Below are 17,522 nucleotides of genomic sequence, written 5' to 3' on the forward strand. Positions count from 1 at the left end.
TGCTTAAGATGACAGTGTCAACTGAGATGGCAGTGGGTATATAAACATTCCAATTTAAGTGGGAAAAATTTCTTTTAACTCTGAATTAATACTGCAACTTTTCATTGGTATATTTTCTTACTTGAGTCTTCAGGGATGCCATATTTTGCCATATTGTCCTCCAAAAGTCCCATGATTCTGGGCATGTCTATGAACAGGTTTGCACTGCTGAAAAATGAAGATTCTTCTTTACACACTGCCTTGATTACAGACTCCAGGGATCCAACAGCTGAACTCCTGAACTGCCCACCTTGCAAAAACTAGAACAAATGAACAAAAATACAGATGAATCAAAGTTGCTTTAAGTAGCTTTGAGGAGTAGCCCTGGTGTTCTGTCAATATTGACATCTAAGGAGACTGACAAAATTAGGCTATTGAAGCAGCCTATTAGGATGAGGGCCTGCTGTGATCATTTCTGTTCTTCTGATCTATTATTGGAAAAGGTAATGTAGTTTTAATTGTCGAGATACTTAATGAAAGACAGCAGCATAATGTGCTACACTGAATACTGTGCAACAGTTAGGAAGAAAAGGAATGAAAATATCAAGACAACTGGACTACAGATACCCTGATTCCAATGCCAGTTTTCACAAAATGTACTCTTCCTGGCAGATTATTCCTGTGTCACAAAGGCAGCAGAAACAATCAAAGCCATTTTGCTATGGCCATTTACAGTGAAGACAGTTGCTAATAAGAAAAAAAAAAATAAAATATTCAGATGCACATGCCCTAAAAGCCTATTTTTCAAGTACCTCTTTTAACTTGTTAGATGTGCTTACAGTTTTTGCACATCTTGAGTCATATCAGCATTTATTATTGCCATTTGTTCATGACTAGCATACTCCTAATGAGGAGAGAGAGCAATCTGACTGCTTTTATGGCTTAAGCACCATCATTCACCCCATTCAAAAAGAAAGAAGAACAACAATAGTCTCATCCTCTGTGCAGCTCCACTTTTCAAATAATGGGCTCAATTGTGAGTGATATCTCATGGAATTCTGTACAGGTGCACAGCTCTAAGAGGACACAACTGCAAGACACCGTGCTGCTGTGGGGCAGCTGAAGAGTGCACAGGCTCTCTGATACTCATTACTGCAGCAGATGCTTGTCAAGAAAGGCATAACTAGACTATCAGACTTCATTTGAAGACTCCACAACTGGCAAGTAGAAAAAAACACTGTGGTATGTCAAACACGCACATTCGGCACTGAAAAAAAAAATTAGCATTTTCTCGTCGGAATTTTTTTAAATAGAAGAGTCAATTTTCAAAGTAATACAGCACTTTACATAAAGACATAATCACAGACAGTTTGGAAATTGCACTGTTAGAAACAGTTTATCCTGATCAATGCATTTATTGAAGTGCCAGGTGCTTCTTTAGTAATCCTGGAGAGGAATTAGTAAGTGTTTAAAACTCAGTGTTAGCTGCTCCCAAAATCTTACTTTTAGCACACAGTATCAGCACAGAGCAAAGTAAACAAATAATACCCATATTTCATAATACAACTATCAACAGCCCTTGAATGTATCTGCTGGCATGGACTTCACTGGAGAAATAAACTTTATTTATGCACAATGCAGAATAAAATTGGTTATGAATCTTTATTAGTGACTATTTGCACTAGAGGAATAAATGAGGCTTATTTCAGTCAAAGAGCACAAACGTGCTAATTAATTCCAGTTCCAATCAAAATAACTTGAAATTGAAATAATGAATATTTATGTGGTAAGCTGCCACTAACAGGCTACATCTACTTACTCTCTTTCAACTAAATATCCACTGACTCAAAAAGTTATGTTTCTTAAAATTTGGCTTTGATAAAGTATGAGAAATATATAGTTTGTATCTCACAAAAAAAGGAAAAAAATGTTACCTTTGATCTAGTTGGTCTAGTTTAAACTGTACAATGTAAGGCTGTAATCAAGACTGATTAATCCAAACAACCAGCCTCCTACCAAATAATCTGTCAAGCAAGTCACTGTTGCAAATTCATGGAAGAGGAAGTCTGGTATGGAAGATTAAAAGGTTATCTGAAAATGGATTTTCAAATGGAGGCAAAAATCTCATAGCATAGGAGCTTCTGACCTAACAGAACAGCTGCATGCCTAAAAAATGTTATGAATGAAAACAAATTCACATGGAATAAAAACATCAACTACCCAGAAAAATAATTTTAAAAGTAATACTGTGCTACAGCTTACACATAAATCTAATATACATTCTGAATCATTATATTAGAGAGAAAGAAAGAGAGAAAAAAAGAATGCAATTTTCCTGGAAAAAGGAGCTAAAAGAGAATTCAAAATTTGGTTAAACCAAAGGGCCAAAGGAAACAAATTCAGAGAAATAGATAATCCTGATTCTTGGGGAAAAACAGAAACAGAACAAAGTCCTTTTTGTCCTGAAATTGACAGAATCAGGGAGATAATAGCAAAATTGCTGATTTGATTAAACAATTTTTCAGAAGCCTATCAAATTTAGATGGCACTATTTGAAAAGTAGGAAAAATTATATATAGTCAAGAGCGAGAAGTATAGTGACCAAGGAAATAATGGATATCTGGTTGTGATATTTTTTAGGGCAAGATATACAGTAAATTTTAAGGAGGAGAACATTAAAGACAAAAAATATTTGAGAAGTAAAATTTAAGTCTCAAATTATCATTCCTTAACAACACAACATATTTATGTGGGAGGGTAATTCCTGTCTCCAGAAAGGAAACATGCTGACTCAAATGTAGGTGAACTCTAACAACCAATTAATGTTCTTGCTCTAGAAATTATTAATCATCATTAATCCAATTGCTGATTAATAGCAGTGGGTAAAAAATGGCATTAAGAAGATATTGCAGGAAAGAAAGGAAACAGGAAAGAAAGCACAGGATTACAGAGAAGTTATTAGTGTTATTCCTTTGAGCCCTGAAAGAAGCAAATTGCCTAAATTTGCCTATCATTTAATACCAGAAGGCATTGCAGGAGAAAAGAAGATCAGAATGCAATATGGCAAAAAACCAAATAAACAATTCAAAGCAAATTGAATAGAAAGATAACTAGTGCAAAACCTTATTTATTAACTGAAATCATGAGATGTTGCTATAAAATGGAGGCCACCTCAGTATATCACTCATCCTTAATCATCTAAGAGACAAAACTGTGTGCAGTTTATGAAAAAGTTGAATGCAAATTTAGGAAAGCCATTTTACTAGGCTAGACAAGAATGAGCAGGCTACAAGAACCATCAGTATAATTCTCCTCAAACACTGTACACATTTCTGCTTCCAGACATTCAGGATTAGCCTTAAACCATCATGCAAAAACGATGCTAGGCTGTCTTAAGCAACTGAGAGCTTAATATAAAAGAAAAAGCTAAATCAAAAAACAAATGCTAAAATAAGTCACTTCAATCTATCAAAACAGAGGACTGCAATTGGCCTTCCACAAACATATGGGCAAGCCATGCAAGTTAAAAATACCCCAGAACATTTTTGATTAAAGAATAAACATAGTAGCCACAAATAAACCTAAGTCAGAATTTTATTCCTTTAAAACCCCAACAGGTTGTTCTGCAATGATGGGTTCAACAGAGAATTTGCTCAAGTTAATGGAAGGATTACAGAGTGAAGCCACCTCTCACAATTAACAGCATTCAGCAACTCAGGAAGTCCCCTGCAGCTTATCTATTGATGAGTGACAAGCATCCAAAAACTTAGACATGAAAATATGACTGAATAATTTCAAACAGCAAAACACAAGCAAAAATCATGATTGAAATCAGCAATGTTTTTCCTCAGGGACTCAGTGTTTTTAACAGTAGAATCTGGTACCATATTCTAGTTAATGCTGATGAGTAGATAATGAGTTTTTTATACCATATTTTATTCCAATATGTGTACCTTTCCAATTCAACTACACATTTTACAGCTCCATTAAAGTTGTTTATTCCTTTTAATTTTTACTTTTAGGCAGAAATCCATGTGCATAGTCAAAAATTACTTTACCTCTTTCATTACAGAAGTATTTTTTTAAAAATCAACTTCAGTGTCTTTTTGACAAAGGTCCACATATTTGACCCTAAAAATATTTACATTCTTTATCTGATAATCTTTCAATGTCACTGAACTACTTTGTTCTTGGTAATCATGAAAAAAAATCCAGAAGGATGGACTCTTTTGGAAATAAAAGAAAACATTTAAGCAATATATGCACTTCAGTGGAGCACTTATTCAATAGCACAAGCTTTGCCACCATAGAAAAGAAGCAATAAGTAATCCATAATTAAAACTTATTGGAAAGTATAAAAAAAAAAATCAAGTTAAACATGGAAAAGAAAGGACAATTTTACTAGTCTTCAAAATTTCAAAGAAGTTACAGAGACAGAAGAGCCCTTGAAATAAAAAATTAATTTATTAATAAAAGAAATAGGCACTTAGATTAAAATAATCTTCCACAAATTATTAGGTGACCAGAAAGCTCCAGCAATTTCATATGAAAAAAGGATTCAGTAAAACATTAGAAAATAAAGACTGTGTCAAAAAAAGTGATCAAAAAGGGCTAGAACTAAAAAAGAATAAAAAATCCAAAATTAAATCTATGCTAAATTACAGGATAATAGGGATGACCATCGAGCAAAGTTTAAACTGTGAGCAGATAGCCCTCTGCTGTTCCATTTGTTCCTTTGCAAACTTTTTTTAAGCAGCACCTTTTGAGAGGTTCTTCTATGCAATAAGGAACTTTGGGATTTTAGTCCAAAAGGAATATTTCATTTGCTGGAAAGAAAATCTGACACAAAAAAGAGATAGTTTAAGGAAAGCAGAACAAAATTGCAAGTGTTTGATGAAAGTCACCATACATTGCAGCATCCAAAGAGATACCCCAAAAAGAGAGGCTCAAAACCAAAACAGCATTTTTCAACATGTCTCTATCACACAGATTAGATCTTCAAAAAGATCTCACTAAGAACAGTAGTGCTTAGGGCATTGTTTACTCTGCACTCTAACAATAAAACAGATTGCACTGTTCACCACTGCAGGATCCTTTAGAGGTTTGCAATTTTAAACCAGATCCAATCCTCAAGTTTCCACAAAGGACAACAAACCCAAAAAATAATTCCATGGGGGTCAGCAAAAATTCCTATGGAATTGGAACCTGGTTAGACACAGAAATCTTTCTGATGGTTCACCTGACACTAGATCCACTGCTGTGCTAGCTGTGAAGACCTGCATACTGCAACTGCCCTTAAAGGCAGGGACAAAATAATACCCTCACTCACACCTCAGGCCACTTTGTTTTAAAAATGTCAGGCAGAACTACCACACAGATCTTTAGGTGAATATGAGCTCAAGACAGTCTATGGAGTTCTTGTATCTGCCACGTTTTCTGTCTTGAGCTCATATTATTTAAAAAAAAGAATAAAACAAAACTAACCAAACAAAAAACCACTATTAGCTGAAAAGGCCTGGCTAGCAATCTCCAAATCATGGATTATAGATTATGTTAGTCAGTTGACAAACACTGAAGTAACTTAGGCTAGGATCTCGTAAGTTAACAAAAACAAAAAAAAAAAAAAAAAAGACAGAAACAACATATCAGTAGTCTCAGAATTACCAGACTGCTTGAAAGAGACCAGATGAATCTTCCTAGTGTTTATGGACTCTTTCTGCATTCTGTACTTTCTAGGAAATAATTTCTATTAGTGTGCCTCCTTACTAAGCACATATCCCTGCCTAATCACCTCACAAGGGGAATTTATTTTGCATATTGAAGCCCTAAGCATACCTGCTGCAATGCAGAGATGTCAAGCACACCAATATTTTGAATTCCTTGGAGGAACACTGGAAGCTTTTCCATGACATGGTGAACTTTGTTGAGAAGTGAGCTGATACTAGAAACCACATTCAGTAACATATTTAATACATTGCCTATATCAGGTGGTATCTGGACCTTGGATAAGAAGAAAAACAAAAACACAACAGAAAATTCCAGTTAGAAACAAATGTTTGCCTTTCAATTAAACACTCAAAATTAGTCAGTCTTTTTCTAGAACTGATTATACAATGTTCCTACAAACCATTTTTAACAAAATCCTTTTGATATAACTCCCCAGCTAATCGTAGCTTAAGCTGAAGTTCTCCATAACCTAATGCTAGATGTGGCTTATAACAAATCATAAATCAATATTCAGATAACATGTTTACATCTGCCAAGTTGGAGAGAGCTTTCCAACCCAAGATGCTACTGGGATCTGCAACATTCTATCCTAGAATCCAGATAAATGGAAACTTTTTCTTTGCCACTTAAAAAAATGTTCATTGTAATAATTTCATATTTTAAAAATAATTTGTAAGTTCAATTAAATGCAGAAACCACTCTTATTGCTTAATATATAACTAACTTTCCTGCCGCACTCTTCCTCCCTTTGAATTTTTCATGCCCAAAATAATTGTGTGCATTTTATTACCTACTTGACCTAAGTTCAATTGGCTGTTTGCTATTTCCTCGATGCAAATTCATCATTATGGATTTTCTATCTGTTCCCTTTGTTTTGGGGATTAGTTAGATGATACCATAATGCAGACTGATTCATTGTTACCTGTCTATGCAAAATAATAAAATCACAATAATCTCATTATATAGTTTCAGCTTTTCCTGTGATTATCTATTTTATATCCATCTTTGTCTTCCCACTATAATGTCTGTGATGATTTTCTTCTCAGCCCTCACCAGCTCTTACATTGTAAAAAAAAAAAAAAACGAAAATAAAAACAAAAACCAACAAATAAACAAAAATTCAAAGACACCCATAAAAACAATCTTATTTGCCTAAAAAAGTAGTAGAACTTCCATTATAATTTAGGATGAGCTGACAACATTTTTTTCCCTTTGCTAGGACTAGAATAGGTTTCTGTAGAGCTCAGTAGAAACACTCATCAGAATAAGCACTGGTTTATTTTCTTCTATTTTTTTTTCCCTTTCTAGGTTTGCAGATAATTCAGGAAGTAAAACCTTTTCCCTCTGGTACCCTTACCTATTGTGAGAAAGGTTCTTGTTTATAAAATTCTATGTCTAACCTTCTTAACTGAGCATGCGGCATCGAGAATACAACCAGACCCCTACGGCTTTAGAACAAAATAAAAAATATTCTCACAATAAGTATGTTTCAGCTATTCATGCTGAATAAAACATATTTATGTTCTGTCAATCAATTTCCCCCAAAAGAACTGAATTTAATGTCTTCTAACTATCCCATTCAATAGTTCTGTTCTTACAGATAAAACCATTATGTCACTGAATACCAAACTAGATTCCAGATTATCTACAGTTGTACAGATAATACAGTTGTGCTACAGACATTTGCATTCACAGTGTTATGAATTCTTCCTAGAAAATAATTTTGCCATTCTTGTGATGTGAGCTGCTATGCTATGCTGGTTTTAGTTCATATGCTGTCAGATCAAGCTTCCACTCTTACAAATAATGAAGTGACTAATTGCATGAACAACAAACTCTGGTAAAGATTAATAAAACCATGGCTTTGACCTCCTGTGTTTTCTGCAAAGGTTTCATAATTAACTCCTCAGTGATAATTTTCCTGAAGATGCATCTATCAGCCCCGTTCTTCACCTGTTATATTTTGGGGAGCCAAATGAAGACAAAATTTTCATATGCCCACTTTTAGCTTTCATAGACAAAGAACATCTGAAGAAATAATAGAATTAATAATCTATCTACCTGTATGTTTCATACTACCTTCAAATAAAAACATCTTACCTTGTACATGATGTGACGAACGTTCAAATTTTGTATAAATAATACAAACATGGTATACAAGTCCAGTGCTGGTAAAGAACATAATTCTTCCACTACCAGGGAAGTTCTATTGTTTTCAGGCAGCTTTAGCAGTAGGCTAAGTACTTCTTCATCACATCTTCCAGTTAAGGCTACCACAAAGGCCCTGTAAAGAACCTATCACAACATATGTGTATTAAAAATTTTTCTCACTGAAATACATCACCTTTTTTTATAGTCAATAAGGTGAAAATTTGTGTCACAGTAACATGACAATTTGCAGGCACCAACAGACCTGAAATAATAAACCATACAGCTTTATATCAGATTGCTCTGTTCTTACTTTATACTCCTTGCACATATAAAAAGATGAAGTATGCTTCTTATAAGGATTTGCTTTCATTTTTCACAGGTCAGTCATTTGTTCTTGAGCATTCATACCATAAGCAAGTTATTTACAATGCTGAGCATACTTCTAGCAGATATACACCTCTGCTGCAGAAACACTGAAGATCAAAATCTCAGCATGTATGTCACTAACATCAAACAATATGGTCCTTTCTTCTTTCAAAGGACACACAGATTTAACACAGGGAGATGCCTATATGGCACAATGTCTACCCACACGACCCAGCTCACATTTCTCAGTTAAACACTGCTTTAAAGTATTATTTAATAGCAGATGAAGGGACAAACACCTAAGCAGTCCTTGGGTGAGACTATAATAAAACCATCTTGGATAATGGCAAGTGCTTGAAGTCCAGATATCTCAGGAGTTCTTAGCTACCCATTCTCAACAAGTCCAGAAAAATCACAAGTTTTTTAGGAGCCTCTAGAAGCCAAGAAGGATGCTTTCTACTGCTTAGGACAAAATTTGCCTCTATTGCCTCCACTGAATGCATCTCTTGCTGCTAACCGTACCCAGTCAGGGTACTGCAAGACAGTCAGGATATGCAATTTAAGACTTTAATTCCTATTAGCATTTTATTTTCCAACTTAATAATTAGATTTTTTTATTTTTATTCTAGAACAGAGTTTTGCCTTTGTGGTTCTACAAGGTTTTCTATACATTTGCAGATTCACTTTTCATTGTGTGCACTCAAGGAACTGAATATGAACATAATTCTGCAAGTAGTGTAAGATGATACCAATTTAGACTTCTTGCTGGGGAGAAATTTTGAGTGTGATGCAATTTGAAATTTATTTCAAATGTACCTCACATGAGTATCAACATTTCAGTGCAGTTTTAACACATTCTAAGTTTTCTCCCCCAGGTTAACCTCCTCTGAACTTTCCTTGCAGATTTCTGAGTAACAGGGATAATCCAAACTCCTACATTCAAGTAAATGATTGCTTATAGAATTCAGGTTGCAGGTTTTAAGTGATTTCAAATCACTTCGTCACATGGCAATGAGCATGGCCAGCACATAATATTGTGACAGAAATTATGGGTAAATACAATAAGCACAAAAAATTCCCAGGCTTACTCTTACTGTTCTAGAAGCAAGCACAGTAATAGTATACAATCACAGAAATATAGGGCTACAATGGGCTTATAGCTACCATTAGGTTATCAGACAGTGGCTGTATAGACAATAAACATAATGGGCAAGCCTGAAATATAACTCTAAGAAACACTTGTGCAGCTTTCATATCACTAAGAGACACAGGCTTTTAATGCTCCAGTTGGACTGGGGGAGGATTTAAGCACTAAGCAAACAAAGCATTATCTATAGTTATCCAAATGTGAGATGTGTGTATATATCTAAGCTCTACATATGACCAGCAAAAAGTAAGGATGGAAAGTAATTTGACAATTCAGCCAATTAGCATTATTATTCCAAAGGATCAAAGGTGCACTGAATCCCATTTAACTGAATTGCTTTCAGCTGACTTCTCTCATTACCATTTAGTGGCATCACAATAACAAGTTAACAATAAAGGCAGTCACACTGCCACAGAGGCAGAAGAACAAATCATCTATAAGTAGTTATGATTTCTGAGCTGCCTTTTTAATGCTGCACTTTTCACGAACGGAGGTTGCAATGGTTTCTGCAAGTGGAGCATCACTGACACCCAGTGGCTGCTTGACTGAGCTGATCAATTTACACCAAACGCACCCTCAGCTCTTAGACACTCGCAGCAGAGAGAGCCTATTAGTCAGCCGGCATTTCTCCTGATTTCAACTGACCACTGGGATCGCAGGAAAAAGCAATGGTTACACACAGCCTTTCCCTCAGAAAACTTAGAACACTCAAGAATCAACAACTCAACGTGAAAGTAAAGTGAGAGAGTGGCAAGATAATGTAAGAACAGCGAGGAACATACAGAGGAATTTAAACAATATATACGTAAGACAGCTCCATACCACAATGAGCAGAGGTGGTAAGGTACAAAATTATATCTTCAGAAACCCTCATCTTTTCTACAATACCAAGACAGCAAAGTTCCAATTCTGTGTCAGCACAAGAGGGTAAAACACTGCTGAAAGTAATGAAGACCAGAAGAATAGTGCTTCTGTAAATTAATCTCTTAATGCATCACATTATTACTTTAAAGTCCTAAAACTCCCATAGTATTTCATATGGAAGTGATAAATGAAAATATAAGATTCCACACAAACAATGTGGATTATTTTGCTTCAGCTGGCACACTATGCTATAGGTTGACCCAGTAATCTGCCTCTTTTTGATCTTTTACCTCTGTATGAGAGACACTGGCTTCCAGTAGGGTATTGAGAGTTTCTTCAGAAATATTCAGAGAGGAACCAATGTCCAGCCTCAAGTGAGTAATGTTCCGAACAAAATCTTTGACTTTCATATCTGGAAGAGAAGAGTGACAATATTGCCTTAAGACAATGGTCTCCATAAACAGTGTCCCTTTGAATTTAAAAGGACAAAGAAACAGTTATTGTCCTACAAAATTGCACTAGAGTGACTTATAGAGAAAGTGAATAAAACTGGAACTCACCATTCACAAGATTAAAATTGCTGAGGAAAGCTGCTGCTGGGTTTTCCAACAATTGTAGCTCCAGATTTTCAGTCACCCTGGAATGACAGCCTTAGTCTGAGAAGTTATCAGAACCAAGTCATTGGCATTCAATGTATAAAGACTAACATGAATAGTGAAACTGGACTAAAAGAGTCAAGAGGGTCCCATTGTGCACTGGGCATGCAGCCAGCACCTCTACAGACCTTGTGTGGAATTTATATGGGGCAGTGGTCATCATACTTGATGTCTGCATGAGACTGCACATGTAGAGATACACATGTATATCCCTACATTTGTACATCTGTAGAGACAGAATCCCATAATGACTGAGGGCCCTAGCAAATGGTGGCTTATAGAGAAGGGCAGGTCTAGCAATATCTCACTTCCATGTTTCTTACTGAACATACATTTTTAAAACCTAGATATATAAATCACTGCAGTTGAAAAAAAAAAATCTAATTACAATTTAAGTAATAAGAGTATGCACACATTGGATATGATTTTCTCTTCAAACTGGACATGAGCCCGTGGTATTTAGGAGCAGCATCTAGGCTCAAGTTCTTCTGTATTATTACTGTAATTCACAGACACTATTCAAGCCTGTTATGAAAACAATCCAACAGTCAAACCAATATATCAACTGTTATAACAATGTCTACTTCTTGCTGATTTAAAATTTGAAATACTCCATGGTAGTATCTTTACTTAAAATCTAATGGTGTGCCTCATGCAAATAACTATCAGAAGTAGTTTGGAGATCAATTTCATCAGTTTACAATCACCAGTTCTAACTCTTTGAACTGTTGAACTGAACTGAATGCTAAATGTTTCACAAAAAGGTATTGAGCTATTGAGAGGAAAAGTCACATCAAAAGAGCTATAAATAAAAAAAATTAGATATCAAAACTTTGACTTAACTGAAGTCACAGAAAATTTAAAATTTTCTTAGTTTTAATCCAAAGGATTCAGCTGATAGAACAGCAAGATCTGCTGCAAGTGCTCAGCAAAAAATGTGTTTTTAGAAATATTGTTATTCTAAATTACTTAAATAATTTGTGCATTTTATCCATTCAGTTTTAAGTTAAATGAACAAAGCTTAAAATGACAGTATTTCTCCTGTAATTACTTAATTTAGAACACAGACATATGCACAGAATAACATCACTAATGATGAAGAACCATTTGGGGTACCAAAATGTGAAAGGCTTTACATTTGCAGTCGTCTCTGGATGTTCCCCAACATTAGCTGGCATTCACAGCTGTCACTGCTGGTATTCTGCAAGACTCCCACAAAGTTCTCCAAAGCACTGGAAAGCTTTTGGTTTATGTATGCCATACTTTCACAATCCCCCTTGTTGAAAGCAGGCAAATATCTTCCAACATCCTGCAGAACATGGTGATCACATGGTTAGTAAATTTATGAGATTATGTTATAGTTTGAAATAGCAGGTCTCAGTAACTAGATGATTCATATTTTCAACTGAGAATATGGGTAAGGTAATATTCTCTTAGTCATTGTATGATTAACTAAAACTGGATTAAATGCTTTCTAGAACCAAGGAATTTTCAAATATTTGAGTTTTGGAAACAATCAGATTGGGAATTTGAACTAGCCTGTCAAGGAGAGTTATCCACTAATAGAAATGCCAACCTTTTAAAGTTTGTTTCAAAATGAAATGAGCTGTTCTTTTTCTTTATTGTTTTTAATTTTAGTCTGACCACTTTTATCTTTTTCCAAAAAAATTGTTTTGAAGATCAGTTTGTATTCAACAAGTCAGAATATCTGGATCCTCACATAAAAAGCTTTTCATGCATTATGCTCTGTATAGTATACACTTATATCTTTACTCCTGAATATTTAAAATTTTGATTTTGTGAAGATTTTTTGATATTTGCAGGAGGAGGTCATAGAAGGGTGATGGCTGCACAAACACATCTGGGCTGCAATAGTCTGATTTGAGACAGGAGTGATGCCACTTGTCATCACTGCTGTTCATATCAGAAAAATTTCCAGGTAGACAAAGAAGCAGGACTAAAAAAAAGATAAATTCTATACTAAAAAGTATGACTTGAGTATTTTGTCTGTGTACACACACATGTGCTATCCAAAGGCCTGCTTCCAACTCTGGGTGAGTCCCTAAATGTCAAATATTACTCTCACCTGCTGACATGTTAAAGAAAAACAGACTGAACCCAACAGGCAATCAAAACTGCCATTTTAGCTGGAATTACTCTGGCCAAGAAGTTTATTTGTTTCTAGCTTAATTTCACAAACGTTCCTCTGAAGATTTGAAAGTAGAAATGAACTATAACTCATTAAATTAGGACAATGACAATTTAAAGAAATTAAAAATGGACTGCTGTTTGACATTGATTGACAATCCAATTATCCTAGTTACAGGACTTTTAATAATTCAAAGCCATACCTATAGGTTGTAAAGTTTACCAACATTTATTTAAGGAATTTCTTCTAGGTATCTCTATCAAAATTACCAATTATACCTATTTAAATCTCAGGTGTGTATAGCCACTGCGGTGACTTGCCATTCGGAAAATGGGGAAAGAAAAAACAAAACTTCCATTAGTTTCCAAAGTTTGATGCATGTTGTAAAGTACACTTGTAGGTGAGGAAATCATTCAGACCTGATAATGATCTTGAGCCACAGCAATCCCTTCAAAGACAGAGAGGAGCAAGTGACTTGTTAATCCATCTTTACACTTTGCAATGGCACAGAAAGTGTTGCTAAAGACAGTGGGTTCTTCTGTAAGAGAAAATGTCCAGATTTAATCTGATTTTAAAAAACCAACTTGAAATCAAATTTAAAGTTAGCCAACTAATATGGGAGAGAAAATTTTTAAAAGCAAGGAACATCTGATATGGTAGGCACAGAGGAATATTTCTAACTAAATTCACATTTTTTCAGAGGACAAGAAAGGCTGGCTTGATTGAATTCCAGTTACTTTCTCCATTACATTTTCCTGATCAATAATAAGAACATCCCTACCTGCTACAGAACCAGAGAAGAAAATTTCAAATTTGCCTTTCATGAGCAAGAAGCATAACTCTGAGAAGCTGAGAGTATTAACCACATCTACCTTTTCCTCAGGCAGGCTTCCCCTGATGCTATTTCCCTGTAGGAACACCTGGGTGTTACTAACCCTCCAGTGAGCTTTAACTTCCAAACCCAAACTATGAGGGGAGCAAAACAGCATTAGATAAGAACTTTCCATATCTTAGGATAATGAACCCATGTAGGGTGATAGAATTATCCCCCTGGTCATCCATGGAGGCCATTTCCACCCAAGCTTGTAGCGCTATATCCTTGGAAAAAGCCTCCCTTCTGCTGTCTGCAGTGGGTTTGTACACAGGATAGTAGTGAAGGAATTTGACTTGACTGCTGAATTCTCATTCAGTACCAAGGTAATTTTTTCAGTTGTGGGGTTTTTTTTTCTTTAAGTTTGGTTCTTAAGTCAAATAGGAAGAATAATAAACATTTAACACTGCTTCTAAAACAAGCAAAATTTTCTCTTATTCATAGAAGTAATACAAAACAATTCCTCAAACCAAACCAAATCAAGCAGTTTTCATCTTTTGTCATTACGTTTCATAATGTTTCCTGTAACAAATGAAACATTATGAAACATTCCCACAAACAGAGGATTGAAATGAGAATGAAAGAAATTTAATTCCCTAATCTCAGTTCTCTCAATAAACAGACTGTTCTTCAGAGGTCAAGGACAGAACACAGGTTACACAATTTTGGTATCACTTAGCCTAGCTCAACATCACTACAGTTTTACTCTTTGCAGCTACATCCATCACAGGAGAGTAGAGAAGACAGCCAAAAACTGAATTATAATCTTACACTCTTTTGGAAATTAATTTGGCATAAGACATTATAGATCTTATCCCTTGTCTTAGGCAGGCAAGTTAATGCCTCCTAATTGCTTTATGTAATTCTGGGCAAGTTGGCTAAATATGAGCTTTGAAATGTGCTGGCTTTTGTTTTCCAAAGAAAACATAATGCGAAATTACACTGAGGTCATTATAGAGTCTTTCTGAAAGTGCACAACTTGGGAGCATATACATAACGAATTAAACAAGGTAACAGCAAAATTTGAACAAATTGTTGAAGTTTTTCAGCTACAGGTAGCCAATTCACTAGCATGACACAGCCTGAAGCAAGAGATGCTGCTTGCTTTAAATACTTCCCCCGTTTTTCCTTACTGTCAACTACATACTGCCCTATGGCAAGCCTGGCTCATTAAAAAAAAAACCCTGTGACTTGACTCAGCTCACTAGCTGAGGAGCAGCAGCAAGATCTCTTGCTTTCATTGGTATTTTAAATCTGCATTAACACTGCAGAAATCTGAATCCGGTTTTTTCCTGTGCCTCTGTTGGTGTACCTTCCAGGCATCAGAATGCTTGCCTTGCGTGACATCATCCAAATTACCTTATTTGTACAAAAGTTTGCTTAGAGTAAACCCTTAACTTAACAGCACTAACACATGGGGACTCAGAGCCATTGCTGTGGTAACCAACCTGAAAAGATTTTGAGGATACTCAAAATGGTAAATTGCAATTTCTGCAACAGTACGACACTATCAGGGTGTAAACGTGCCTGAAGAATGCTGCAGATTTTAGATGCTCTGTAGAAACATCAATAAGAAAATGTTATTTTCATTCCAAGGGTACCACAGAAAAATTTAAAGAAGTGACAAAGTACAAATGCAGTCTTCAATGAACCACACAAGGATTTCAGTATTAACAGTTATTACATTTGTTTGAACTATTTCAAAAAATCAGAATATTTCCACGTTACAAAAAATTATCCCCTAGGAGGGCTGGAAAATACCTTCACAAAATAAGCAAAATTGTAATAGCCTCAGAAATACTGAGAGCCCACTAATATGCTGAGTTGATGGCAAAGACCAGATAATCAGCATGTAGGGACAATAAACCACTTTTCTAGTACTTGCTTTTGATACTTTTAAGCAGATTAGTTTAATGTTTGACCCTGATGGAGAATGGTTTCATGTATTTGCATAAATTAATCAAAAAGGTCAAAATACCACATCAGAGCATCAACTTTACAATGCCATTTCTCAGCTGGTTTACATCAGTAGGACCAGTAGTTCCACCAGCAAGACACCCTAGATCCCTCTGGAGCAACCAGTTTGTGGGCTCATTCAGTATTGTTTAAATACAGCATCTCTAGTCTAACAGCCTTTTTTTTAAGTAAACCATCAGTAAACCTGAAGCAGTTTCCTCTGCTTCTGCATTACATCTGATCTAAGTAACCAGGCAAAAATGATTGTGGGCTCAAGATTCCTTCAGACACTGCATTTGTTAAATTGAACAACTTAAAGCAATAGCCATAAGACATCAATAAATTTAAGTTAAATAAACTTGGTGTAGCTATATTTGGATATAGAAAAAAACCTCCACACACCACAAAAAATTATGCCAAATCAAGCATTCCTTAACACTTAGCTCCATAGGAAAAAAGTCTGTTGCCTGCCAGTTAACAGGAGTTCAGTATTCAGGCCTGAAGGATTTTAAAAAACCAGTTCCTTCAAATAATTGTTTCTATAATAATTCCAAAAAACCAAATCAAGTATCAATACCTATGACTAAACACCTAAGGTAAACATAAACTAAACACAATAATCTCATCCACACAATGTGTTCTGATACCAAATACAGCTGAATTTATGAACAATACAAGTTGGAATAAATCTGAAATTAAACACTAATTACCTTAATAAAAGTTTTGATTGAGCTGTTCATAAACAGAGAACCCTTCTGTCAATGTTAGCACACTTCCCAAAATGAGTACAGGGAAAACACTCACCTCAGTTCTGTCATAACATCCTCATACAAATTCATTAGTAAGAGTTTTATTTTATTTTTGTCAGGTTCTGCAGTAGACTGAAATGTTATTTGCAAAATCTCTTGCATTATCTCCAGAGTTCTGCTTTGGGACTGAGTAGAAGTGTCTCTATATGGTGCATTATTAAAAAATGAATCAATGAAGTCAACTTTATGAAGCTCAGTATTGTTTGCATGCAAAGTTTCTTCTACAACATCAAGCTCGGCAATTGCATGAAGGAGGCTGTTTAGCAAAACTGAAAAAGCAGCATGAGTATTATTCAATTTCTCTCTGCTAAAATGACTGTCAGCAAACAACATACTAGCATAGTCCTTCTTAGTCTTATCTTGGAATAGCTCCAGAAAAGCAAAAATATCTTTGACAGCCAGCAGTAGGTCATTCGATGAACTTTCATTGGTCATAAGGAGAATTAGAGCATGCATTATTTTTGAATAATTTTTATTGTTACACTCACATAGAATGCTCTTCACAATGTCATGTATATCTTCAAAATTTCTTGATATAGCATCTACAGATGATGTGTTAAACTGCTCTAGTAAAACATCAGGAGCCATGGAAGAGGATTGTCCAGTGGCAAACTTTAGTAATTGAAGCTCTTGATTTATCATCACAAGTAAGGGTCTAAAACTAAAATTCACCAATAAATTTTCTATGCTTGTAACTACAGGAAACCAGAAGTTCTCTAAGTTGTCAGGTATATTGATGTTCCCACTTAAAGCTGATATTGCCAAAAGAATTTCATGTGTCTGGTTTCCAACAGATGACAGTGTCATTAAAGGCTGAATTACAGAAAGAAAAGAAAGAACAGGTTCA

At 35.3% G+C, this 17,522-nt stretch overlaps 1 protein-coding gene across 1 annotated transcript in view; it reads right to left on the bottom strand.

Moving 5' to 3' along the window:
- ABCA13 (ATP binding cassette subfamily A member 13) overlaps positions 1-17,522 on the bottom strand; it is a 164,766-nt gene that overhangs the window by 121,313 nt on the left and 25,931 nt on the right. The window contains 9 exon segments of the mRNA XM_056484532.1: positions 122-299; positions 5,815-5,979; positions 7,807-8,001; positions 10,525-10,646; positions 10,795-10,871; positions 12,027-12,199; positions 13,459-13,577; positions 15,359-15,465; positions 16,671-17,522. Of these exon segments, the coding sequence (XP_056340507.1) occupies positions 122-299; positions 5,815-5,979; positions 7,807-8,001; positions 10,525-10,646; positions 10,795-10,871; positions 12,027-12,199; positions 13,459-13,577; positions 15,359-15,465; positions 16,671-17,522 (1,988 nt within the window).

The sequence above is a fragment of the Oenanthe melanoleuca genome, chromosome 2 (genome assembly GCF_029582105.1).
Source record: "Oenanthe melanoleuca isolate GR-GAL-2019-014 chromosome 2, OMel1.0, whole genome shotgun sequence".
Classification (NCBI taxonomy): Eukaryota; Metazoa; Chordata; class Aves; order Passeriformes; family Muscicapidae; genus Oenanthe; species Oenanthe melanoleuca.